A 12,329-nucleotide genomic window follows, 5' to 3' on the forward strand; every position below is an offset into this window, starting at 1 on the left:
TCGTCCCCAGGAAATTCACGCAAGGCCGTAGCGTTCCAGGACGAAATTTCATGGAAGATGCCCTTCGTAAACTTGCCGGAGTGAAACTCGGTCCTTCCACCTCTATAGACGATAACGATCCTCGCAAGTTCTGACGCGATCTCACCTGGCTTCCGTTGTTCCAGATTTTCGCGCCCTTTTATGGCGCGGGATTAAGCTCGAGATTAAATAGGAGTTGAGAAACAGCCAAGAGACTCGGTCCTGAACGTCGCGGAAGGATTATTTTTGACGCTTTAAAACAGGGTCTGAAACCAGTGGACGAATCTTTCGACCTGAGGTAGAAAACAGGATCGAATAGAAATACGTGGAACTCCGGTCTCGCCGCTGGATCGCGACAGCAGTTATGCGGTTTTTAACATTCGATGACGTTGTTTGTTGTTCGTCGAATCAATTCCACGTGTCCCTGACAAATCGACCAACCGCTTGGGAAACTCTGGAGAAGCTGCGACGTATTTATTGAGCGAAGGGACTCCATGCTCCTCCAAGTTTCCCCAGAAAAATATAATTCACTACAAGCTGTTCCTCGTCGAGACGTCGATCCCACTGTTTCCCTGCGCCCCGCGTTTTCAAAGGCTCCGAGGCGAATCCCTTGCCGGGGCGAAACAGAACTTCACATAATCTGAAGCACCGTCTGGCATGAATCGCGAAATCGTGTATAACGGGAAAGTTTAAAATTATATTTCCATCAGACTCGCTGGAAGACCGAAGATTGAAGGAGACACAGCCCAGAGTAGAAGTACGTACATACACACGTACATACAATATACAGCTGGAACCGTCCGAACAGTTCACCAAGAAATTTATCGCCCCATCGAGAGGAAACAATGGCGAAGGTACAGCAAAACGGCTCTGAGGAAAGTATCGAATATCGATGAGGCAAAAATTTATTTCTCGCCGAGGAAGAAAGCTCGAAAGAACGGGGAGACTGTCGAGGCTGCCCGAGACCGTCGGCGAGATGATTGGCAAGAGAAACCGTCGGCATAATGTGTTTTTCGAGCAGCAGTCGGAGCAAGTTTTTGCCTTGTACCCGGACCATGCGTGACGAAAATCTACCAACAACTATCTCCCGCTTAATCGTCCCGTTTTATATCGACCTCGGCAACCAGCCATTGCTTTCTCCGCTGATCCAACCTTAATTCTCTCGGTAATCACGGGGACAAAGGCGCTGGTAAAAATCTACACCTAGAAAATTTAATAACGAACGACGTAAACAGGTCCGGGGAACAAAGGTGCAAGTGTTATTGAACAAGGGTTCCCACTTGTTTCGGGGAAAGAAACCCTTTCGGACGGAATAAAACCGACGCGGTGCTGGCGCCCCGGCCAGCCGTGCCTTTAGAAAACAAGTGCCACGAAGAATCCGGGAAAATAATCGAGGGGAGCTTGCATTATTATTTTCCACGCCGCATGGGAAACGAAGAAAGCCCCGTCCGTTTGCTCGGACAATGTCGGAGGCGTTCAAGACGCTCGGTACCCGGTGTATTCGGTATTCAACGATACGCTGCGAAAACATTTTTAATTCAGAATCACGGCTCCCCCGAAGTACTCGCCAAGATTCTTTCCGCGAGACAATGGAAATTACAACGGGACGACCCCACGGGTATTTATTCTCCTCGGCTTCTTTGGATAACACGTGCCATCGGTGGAGGAAAACCCGAGGCTTTAACGAATGCCTAGCGGAGGCTGCCGCCTTTATCCGACTTCTTCGCGTAACCGTGTCACGGGAGTAATACTATAAATGAAAAGCGACGTGCAGTGGCACCAAGTGCTGGACACTCGGTACCCTCGTTAATCGATACTCTGTCACCTGGTCGAAAGGAATCGCAGGTGCTCGGATACGATCGACGAGAAAACCTCCCCTGAAATATATTCCTCGAGAAACGTGTGCAGCCGGGTTAATCTTCTGGTGGCGAGAATTCGTCGAGGAAATTTTTCGCGCAGTTTCCTTCGCGTTATCTCGCGCGACGCATCGCGGTCCTGCGCTCCAGCTCTCTCTTCCTCTCACCTTTCCTCTACAAAACGGTCAGAGTTGACACTCTCTGCTTGCACATTCCATCCGCCAAGCCGTAATAGCGGAACGCCCCGCGAATTCTATCAACGGCGATTAAACATTGTTGAGTGCGATGCGTCTGAACGTTGGACGCGCAGTTTCGAACTTGCCAGCAACTGCTCTTGAAGACAGTAATGCCTGAACGAGTTCGATCCTACCCGGAGCAGCGAAGCAGCCTCGTTGCTTATTGCTATTACAGCCGCCGCGGCCTGTAATTAACGAGAAGGATCGCCTGGACGACTTAGGGAGCTGTGTTCGAACAGCTGTCGCTTGCAGAGTAGGCGATTTTTAAGGAAAAGAGAACGTTTCGCGTGTGTAAAGAGCGCCGCAACGTTTCCATGTCACCGTAACCTGCTGACCGATGGATCGTAACGGTATAAACGAGTCTCGATCGTCTCTTTGCCCGAGCCTTGGCAGGATTTTATAAGCGTGATTATCCGAGGGATCTCTCTGGGTGAATACGCGACCGTAAGAATTGATTTCCGCAGCAGAACGGTGGCCGGCGGATCGCGGAGGAATACTAGAAGACGGTGGTTGATTTAATTTCCCTGCGCAGTGGCTCGTCAGGTGCGGAGTCGAATCTACAGGTGACGCGACTGGCGACGGAGCAATCTCGAGCACCGGTTCCGTAGAATCTGCTCTATCGAATTCTCGGGGATGTCTCGATCGCTGTACGCGCGAATTATGCCAACTATTCCACGTCCGTGTCCCAGTGCGTCGTCGATCCGACGACGGAACACTGGCGCCGTAATGGCTGAAGATTTCCACGGAGGCGTGACGCGAGAAAATTGGGAAATTGCCTGTCCTCGAGACGAATGGAAATGCTCTCTCCCTTTTGGATCTGCCGCGCACGAATCACGGGCCACCGCGTTTTCCTAGGCAGAACCTAATCCCGGCTAAAACTAGTTTGCATCCTGGCAGGGAGCCTTGATACATTGGAACCTTTGCGTTGAATATTTATGCGCCGGTAGTCGCTGCATGGCCGATTCACCTGCGATATCCATTCGGATCGGTAGTTACGAGCGTTCTGCCGGATTTTCGCCGAGCCAGTTTCCAAATTCGCAACCTATGCGTTACCGCCGCTCACATATTTATGAGCTGCTTTAGGCCAGTATGTTTTCTAGCGAGAGCAAGCCTCCGTTTTCGTCTCTGCGACTCGCAAGCCGTAGCCAGAACTTGTCTCGCTCGAGAAACTTTACTTCCTCTTGAAAAGATTCTCGCGTTTGGCTCGGCGAATATCGCGTCCCCTCGCTGACCCGATTCAGATTCAATCGCTAATCGGAAACGGACGGCACGAAAGCGCTTCCGCCGGGCAAATGAAATTACGAATACCCTCGCGCGGAGATGAGAGGCAAAGCAGAGCGGAGCAGTGCTGTCTTCCATTCTACAGGTGCCGCGATATACCTACGTATAATCTCGTTAGCATCTCGATCAGGAGCTCGCAGAGAACCGTGCGCTTTACGGTAAAGACACTTTGAGCCGAAGATCCCATCGCGGCCAAAGGCGGGCCGAAGCTTTGCGCTTCGTTCCGGGAGGGAAGCCACTTTTTGGGCTGCCCTGCTTCCTGGGTCGGAACATGTTTCTTCGTTTTCGTAAGTAGCGGGTCTCTGGGCTGGCGAAACTTACTCGGCGGGTGTAGCCGGAATTTCCAAGGAGCAGACGCCCCAACCCGTCCGCGCAGACGGGAGAAAACACATGCAGAAGCAGCCGCGCGCTGGTATCGAGACTGTCGTTTGAACGAAAGCGTGCAAGCCTCGCGGAATGGAAGAAGAAGGATGTCCCGCGTGACCGAGGCTGCTCCCATCGCGTCCTCCTTTTTTCCCTTCGCGGTCCTATCTCGGGCTGCCTTGTCCTCCCTTGCGGTTCTTTCTTCCGAGCCGGTGTTGCTTCTTCCCTGTCGATCCAATCATTTTTCTTCTTTTTCGCCGACTGTCCGTGCTTCTACAGCTTCTACTCTCCTCTCTTTCGCCTTCGCTGCGCTGCTGCAGGTCCGCGAGTCGGCCCGGTTTTCGCCGCTTGTTTTGCTCCCTTTTCGCCGTTTCGGCTATCCTCCATCCAAGACGCATGCACGAACCTCCGAGCCTTCGGGGAGAGAGGCTAGCAGCAACGGAGATGCAGCAGCCTCGGGGAAAAGAGACCTCGGCGTTCTTCTTCCTCGCGCTCGAGCCTCCGAGCTCTTCTACCAGCGCCAGCTTCTTCGTTTGGTAATCAACCTCGACAATTAGTGCTCCGACCGAGCGCGACTGGAAGCTGTATATAGCAAAGCTGTGATAAGCCAACGAAATCGCGACTGTCGCCAGTTGTTGTACTCTTATAGGTAGTAATCGCGCGCAGCTGGCCCTCGGATTTCGCTGGGAATTCGATATCCGATATTCTCCCTGCCGCTGTCGAGATAATTGTAGCGGCCTGGACTGGAAACGAGACGAAGCTCGACGTACGCCCACGTTGGCAACACCTGCGAGCAGTTTCCGCGAGGAGACGACAGCTGAAATCGGGCGAGGGAGGTAAAACGGGCGCGTATCTGCCGCGCCCGGTGGCAGCTCGCGGCGGAATTAATGCCAGCCATTCTTTTGCCGCGAGTAATGCCACGAATTGGTTCGCTTCAGACCTGGAGCAACGTTACCGTTCCTCTCTGCCCTGGATCGAATGGATTGCGAAACGTCTGCGAGTCGTCTGGAGCCCGGCGACTTTCCAACAATTATTTCATCATCCTGCAACGCTCGGGCCACGTACGTAGGATGAGGAAGGGAAAGAAAGATCGATTTCGACCTGCTAAATAAGAGGGGAAAAAAAGGCTTGACCGTTAGGCGGCTGCAGGTGGATGTATCGCGCAGCCGACTCGGCTTGGCGGCTCTCGGCTGATGCAAGTTCGATGCAGCCTCTCGCGATGGAAAGGCACGCGAAAGAATTCAGGGTTGAAAGTGTGTAAGTATAACGAGTCGTCGTGTCTTGTCTGGGAGGCCGATTACAGCGGGCTCCTTCCAAGGAGGGAGAGGGGGTGAGATCGAGAGATAGAGGGGAAGAGGTAGGACGTGGTCCAAAGCGAGAGGAGAGAAGGAGAGGTGACTGGCGAGCGGAGAGCGGCGTGTGGCGAGGCCCAAGAGGGAGTATGTAATTGGGCTGAACGCGAATACGACCGACGCGACGGCTGATGCAAGAATCCACTCCCTGGCAGGCATTTCCTTCTCGGAAATACGTCTTGGAAGGAAGCTGAGAAAATTATTGTTATCAGCGGAGCGCAGCCGCGCGCTGCTTCACTTTCGACCGCGACACGCACCTCTCTAATTAATCGCGATTCCGGTTCAACGCTTGTCCCACCCTCCAGCGACCGCTAATTATCTTGGCGGTAGGGTGGGGTGGGGCTAAAAGTCCCGTTTTTCATGTAAACCTGTGTAAAATTTAGTAATAACAATCTACAGCTATCTGGTGTTAGTTTGTATAAACTATAACTATTATGCTTCACGATCGCGAAGTTCGTTTGTTGATATTGGTATTTTCTGCTGAGTTATACCACAAAATGTTTGTCAATGTGAAAATGGGAACCGGGCAAAAAGTGACTAATCCCTTTTCGTGCAATATTAAACTAAATAAGTAAAAAACTCTTTTCAAATCGACAAATATTTATGGAACCAATTCTTTTTGGTATTCAATATTGATAGGAAAGCATGCCTTCTTTAACAGAAAATGAAAATATAAGTCATAGGCTCACTTTGAACTAAAAACTAGAAAAAATCGCTCAATTAAAACAAACACTATTTAAAAATTTTGGCATCATTTCTTTAAACTTATTATGAAAACTGGCCGTCTTATTATGAAAACAAATAATAAAACATATGTTTTCAGTCTGAGGGACTTTTTGCCCTAATGGTACCTCTATAGTTTCTGCGATATATACGTTAGAAAATATTATAATTCAGCAATAAACGATATCATGCACTCATTACTAATGAAACATACAATCTTAACGTACTTGGCTGATACGCTTTTAAACTGTGGTTTACTTCGTATAAAAAAATAAAGACGACGTATTTCTTTCGGTTTTCGATACATAAAATAACAAAGGCGTCGTGTAATTCGCACGAACGTCCAGGAGCGACTGGCGCCTCTTTGTTCACCTCCGTTTCTTCTTGCCTTTTACAATAGTATACTGCGAAACTCAATACATTGTTCAGGAATAGAGATTTTTAATTCGGGACTTTTTACTCGCCGGACTTTTAGCCCCACCCTGCCCTACTAGTAGCCGCAGCGCGGCAATATTCGCTCGTTGGCTTTGTTGCACCGCCTCGAAGCGTGCTGGTGCCGCGTCTCGATAACCCATGCCAGAGAAAAACTTCGTCCCCTCTCGAGACACGCGAGCTGCCTCGGTTCTGCATCGCGTCTGCCCCCGCCCAAAGTATCGGCGAGCAGGAGAAAAAATCCCGCAGGGAATTCGATTGCACCGCGGACAAATTAAGTTTGCCGACGATCGGAGGAGGAGGCGTTCAAGCGAAACGCTGGCAGCTCGAAGACGGCGATACGGCTCGAGTAATCGACTATAGAACGCGCACGCGACGGTTTATCAGCGTACGCTATCGGAGGCCGGTTCCCCCGTGGTCCACGCAGGCGTGCTCGCCATTCCTCTTCGTTAAAGCCGTAGACGGAGAAACGACGCGAAGAAGATGGAAACGCGGGCGGATAAGAGGGGCCGCGTTTCCCTTTGTTTCGCCAACAGAATTCTCTCTTCCGATGCGGATCTCCAGGAGCCACGAAACGGTCGTAAATCTCGCGGAACACCACGGACGCTTCCCTCCGCGCGAAACGTGGAAAGCGCGAGCAAACGCGAGTAATCGTGAACGGCGGGAAGCCAGGGAAGAGAAGCAAGTCGCGCATGAAAATCGAGTAATTTCTCGAGGAATCGCCGACCCCGGATTCTCCAGAGTGGCGCAGAGCTTCGACAAGCCCCCTGATCCTTCGCGTTCTTTACGATTCCACCCTGTTCCTCTACGAAATCTCCATAATTGGCAATCCTCGCACTTGCCGCCAGCCCTCTGTATTACCTAGACACCACCCCTATTTACTTTACGAGCAAATTTCAGCGTACCCTTTGACGAATCGATTTTAATCTCGGCACAGTGCTACTCGCTCTTCTCCGTGGCAGTGAAAAATCGAGTGTTCTCCGTGGGCGTCGTTGATATCGCAAGGGTGGAGGGATATGTCGCATAGATAGAGCATAGAGGAAGCATCCATATGCTCGCGCGTGGCTTATCGGCCGTTTGTACCCTTAAAATTCCAGCCACGGAATAGTGGCTGGATCGTTCCTTCATTCCTCCCCCCCAACCGGTGTCGTAGCGGTGAAACGAGGTCGAGTTTCCGGCGTTTCCTTCTCCTTCGAGCGAAACGAATAAGTATTAGTCGTCGATCACCGTTGCCGGTAGGCTCCTCGTCGCCATGCAACGAAAAGCTTCGCGGAGATGGATGCACGGGATCCGGGCGAAAATAATTCTACGGGAACTCGTGGGATGCTGGAGGAAACGTGGCGGAGACGCGGCGCGATTTGTAACCCACTCAGACATCTTCCTCTTCCTCTTCTTCTTTTTCTTCTCCTTCTTATGTTCGCCAAGACGTATCGGCGTCATTTTGCCAGCGTAGAAACTTATTTGCTCGATAAGACGCGGCGGACTTGAAGCGATCCTGCTCTTACAAAAGCCGTACAACAGAGCGTCCGACTGACTTCAAACTCGAAGCTGAACGGCACCCGAAAATCGTTCCCATGGAAGCAGCACGCACGGATTAAAATATTGCTTGCGAACAGATCGCGGCGACCTGGGTTTCCGTCAGCTCGTTGAGCAGAGCTCGCGGCGAACGAACGCGCGCCGGAAATCTGGTAAGAACAGAGGCAGCCGTGGCATCTGGAAATTAAGCGCGATTTCCATCGAGGGCGAACGAGACGTAACCGTGTCGTGCCGCTCCAGCCCCTTTTGCCGACCTGGAAATTACGAACGCGCCCCGCGAAATTAACTGCCGCGGGAGTAGCAAAGCCCTTTCATCGAGAACGAAGAAGCGATAGTTGATAACGCGCCAAGCCCGCCGCGTTTGTTCGAGCAGCACGATCAAGGAGGAAATGCGCGAGCAAGGGTTGCGGGAAAAGCGCGATACCAGGGTGAGATCGATCGAGACTACGTTGGAGTCGCGTTACGAGCAGCGTTGTTCCCACTTCGCCGTCTATTTTTCCCCCCCACTGGCGCAAGAACTGACATCGCCACGCGTCGATCCAATTTCTTTCTCTTCAAAAGCCGGAGCTAACGGCGTTCGTTCATGCATTTCAACTCGACACCGCGAACGTGTCGGCTGCGAATTAAATTCGCTTTCCCGCCACGGAAACCGCCCGACGATATTCCAGGCGACGCCGCGACGCCGAGACACCGCGGCGGAAAGCCTGGTCACGTCTCCCCTAGGCTGCCGGCGTCCGCATTTCCGATTTTCCGTTCGCCGTATCGGGGCGGCTCTTGGGTACAAGTGGAAACCGTGTACGCTCTCGGGCGACGCGAATAAAGCTGCACGGCAGAGCAAACTGTGCGAGCACTATCGCCCGGTGTAATTTGCCCTTACGTACCAGGCGGATGTGCAGTGACTGGTTCGTTGCAGCCTGTCAGAGCCGGATCGCTCCATCGAGTTACGTGCGCGATCGTAAGCTAAATGTATCGGCTTCTTAGAAGGCGACCGTTTTAAATGACGGAGGAAGCTGGCTCTGAAACGCGACTCTTTGTATTCTGAGCCGGGATCGGAAAACCGTCGTCGGCGGTCCGCCGGTTGATATTGCGCGCTCGATCCGGTCGGTGCTCGAAACCGAGCAAAGATCAATCTGAACGCAGTCGACTGGCGCATACGAATCATCGAAATAAATTGCATAACGCCGTGACACCGATACAAAGTGCACGAGCGTGCAACGCTTTCGATTCTCGAAATAAACCATTATCGGACGAGTGGAACGGGCAAGCGTAAATATACCATAGGAACGATAGGGCGCGCGGCACCAGAGTCCGCCGAATCTTACGGCACGGTGCATTTCACTTACAAGCAGAGTATTTTAGGTGTCCGCCTCCGATCAGTTTGATTTTTGGATATGTTATAGGGGACCGAAAAATAAGAAATACGTGTTTTTTTATTTTTCCCCGTTTTCATATTTGGGGGCTGAAAACTGCGTTCACAGTTAGGGTTGAAAATCATTTTTGTGGAATATCTCGAGAACTATTAAAGATAGGGGAATAGTGTCGATGGACGAATTTTGCGTCTTTGAATGCGAAATATGACTGACTCACCAGATTTTCAAAAATCCACAAAAATGATTTTTCAACCCTAACTTTGAACGCAGCTTTCACCCCCCAAATATGAAAACGGGGGAAAATAAAAAAACACGTATTTCTTATTTTTCGGTCCTCTATAACATATCCAAAAATCAAAACGATCGGAGGCGGACACCTAAAATACTCCCCTTGTTAGAAATACTCGGACTGAAGTAGTTTCGAGGAGCGTGCCGTGAGATCTCCTCGGTTAATCTTTATAAGCGGAAGCGGGTTAAAAATTAACGCGGCACCATGCGTGAGCAACGATGACGCTTATCCGCGTACCTATATCGGTGTCTCGTACGTATTAACTCGCGGTCCGCGTAATATATTCCACCGCTGCTTCACGAAATCTTCTCGTAAAGAGCTCGCGGCGCGTAATCCTCGCCATTCCTCGGCGCGACCGAAAGCTTGCACGTTTAAGTCGAAGAGAAATACTCGTATAAATTCCCTACCGCGGGGAATGTTTGTTCCTAAAAAAGGGAGAGGAGATAGCCGTATAATTCGGTGGCAGGAAAAACTTCCCCGGAAGGGTGTATAAATTTGAGAGCAGCCGAAGCGCGGGTTGGCCAGGCCGTTTTATCTCCAACAGCCACGCCTCCGGGATAAAGGATAAAGGACTAACGATACGAGGAGCGCCGCTTGCCGGTTCGTTTTTCACGGCGCGCCAAGTGGACCGGCGAAAATTATCGCGAAAAATGTCCCGTACCATCGATTACCCGCGTCCCTGACGGAGGAACGATCTCCTCGCGGGGGAAAGTGAAAATATCGCGTCGCGTGGAAAATTACACAGTGGGAAGCGGTTGGCGCCGAATGATCGGCGCGGAACGCGGTGATTAGGGATCGCGAGCGAAAGGAAATCGAGCACAAAGCTGAGTAAAAAGGTATAATTAAGAAACAGGCGTTACCACGTCCGAGGGAAACACGCGGTATATCCCTGAAGAACGAGCATTCCAACGCGTAGCTGATACCAGTGCTTGCACCTATCCGACCCAGCATTTTCTCTGCACAAAAAATTCATTTCACGCGCCGCGTGTCCTTTACGTAATTTAACGCGTCCGCGAGCGTTCGCGGCGGCTTGAATTACCGCTCGCAGTGCACGGGATATTGGGCCAGATATCGGAGCAACGATACGAGATTAATCGGCAGGGACGTCTCCGTGGCTTTTCGCTCTTTCGAGATTGGAGGGAAACGTCTCGCTGGACGAGATCGATAAGTTCCTAAATGCACGCAGGTTCTGTTAATCCGCTTGCCGACGAAAGTCCGAAGGAAGGAAACTGCCGCGGGTCTGGCTCGGTAGTTACGTAGCAAGAACACTCGTGGTTAACGAGACAGAGTCCCGTGTCCCGTAAATCGATCGATCCAGAGGAGACAACTCTCCGCTGGATCGTTGCTTGCGGTTGAAACGGCCCCCGAAGCATAAAAGGAGAGGCGTATTTATTTATAAAGACGCTCCGAGGCTGCTTCGCCGACATAACTCGATACAAAGTTTGCGGGGAAACGAAGAAAATCGTATCGCCTTGATGCCGTTTCACGGGCTACTTAGGGCAATAGGCGGATGCCGATTCGTTCTCGAGAAAACAGAACGTCGCGACTACTTGGAAACTACGTTAAGAGAAGGGGTAGGGGGGTAGGGTAGGAATCGAACAAGGGCTCGAGCAACTTCTTCCCCAGGAGACTTCCCTCGGTGTTGGAATTCCATTACGTGGATCTGAGACGGGAAGGACGTGCTATCTTACGAAAATGTAATTACCCGCGGAACGAGCTCGAACTTTCGGACAAGGTTGAGAAATCTTTTTCCGCCCCACGACCTTCCGGCTGAGTTTTTCACATTCGATGAGCACGATTGCCCCGATCCCGCGATTTTTCATAAGGAGAGGTGAATCCGTTCGTCGACTAGGTACTCATCGGGTACTTCAAATCGAGCTCCACGTACGTGTACGGCTCGTCGCGTCGACCTTCCTTACGCAGAAGAACGAACGGAACGGGGTAGAGTTTTAAAGGACTCACTCTTGTGCCTGGAGAATCTCCTGAGCTTCTTGAAGAACGGCATGCTTCGGGCTTCCACGCTCGTGTCGTTCGATCGATCAACACGGTCTACGTGTTATTGGAAAAGTGGTAGGGAACCACCGGTGACGAAGCTCGACCGAAGGATTGGAGGAAAACAATGCTCGTGCGCGACCGAACGGGCTCTCTCTCTCAACGTCCGCTGCTTGTTTACATCGGTACACGACGACCCGTCCCCGAACTGCGTCTGCCTCTTACTACCGATCCGACTTTACTACTTCTCTGTCGGCCGGACTCGTACGCGTTTCCATTTATCCCCACTATGTCGGCCTACGCGAGAGGAAGCGAGTACGAAACGCGATACGCCAGGCAGCCGGAGCGCCGCGTGCTTCGCACTGTCCACCCAATCGCTTCTGCCCCTTCACCGCGCTCCCCCACCTGTACTCCTTATCTTATCTCGATCAGGAGACATGGGGAACTTATCCGAAATTGAACGGGACGCGTGTAACAGGAGAATGTGAATTCTCCCGCGGGCTTCGTAGCTAGTTGGAAGGAGATCACACGGTTCGGTAACCGAGTCGATGCGCCGCAAGAAAATAATATATTCGCCAGGTAGGAAGTTAAGTCTCGCCAAGTGGTGCTTGAAAGTTGGCGCGCTCGCCGGTGACCAAAGTTGCTCTCGGCGCGGTTCTCGATTAAAATTCGAGGTGTTCTCCCGGCGCGGCGCCGTAGAATCGTAGGAGGAGTCGACATTCGAGGGCAGCAGCAAAGTTTAAGCCGCTTCGGTTAAGCCGCCCATTATTCCGTCGGAAGCGAAGCCACCCGCGCGCTACCCCCGGACCCGACGAAAATTCTCGCCAAGAAAATTTGAATATTACCTGACGAAGCACCCGATGCCTGCCCGCCAAACGCAT

General features: G+C 51.6%; 1 protein-coding gene across 2 annotated transcripts in view; it reads right to left on the reverse strand.

The window, feature by feature from the left end:
• LOC143371996 (uncharacterized) overlaps positions 1-12,329 on the reverse strand; it is a 48,230-nt gene that overhangs the window by 26,247 nt on the left and 9,654 nt on the right. Inside the window, exon 1 of one of the 2 annotated variants that reach the window (XM_076817766.1) lies at positions 11,419-11,692. The exons of the other annotated variant lie outside the window; for it this stretch is intronic. Coding sequence (XP_076673881.1) covers positions 11,419-11,461 — 43 coding nt within the window. The 5' untranslated portion in view covers positions 11,462-11,692. Of the gene's footprint in view, positions 1-11,418; positions 11,693-12,329 lie in introns of those variants that run through there. 2 annotated transcript variants of the gene reach the window in all.

Source organism: Andrena cerasifolii, chromosome 8, assembly GCF_050908995.1.
Source record: "Andrena cerasifolii isolate SP2316 chromosome 8, iyAndCera1_principal, whole genome shotgun sequence".
NCBI classification, from domain to species: Eukaryota; Metazoa; Arthropoda; class Insecta; order Hymenoptera; family Andrenidae; genus Andrena; species Andrena cerasifolii.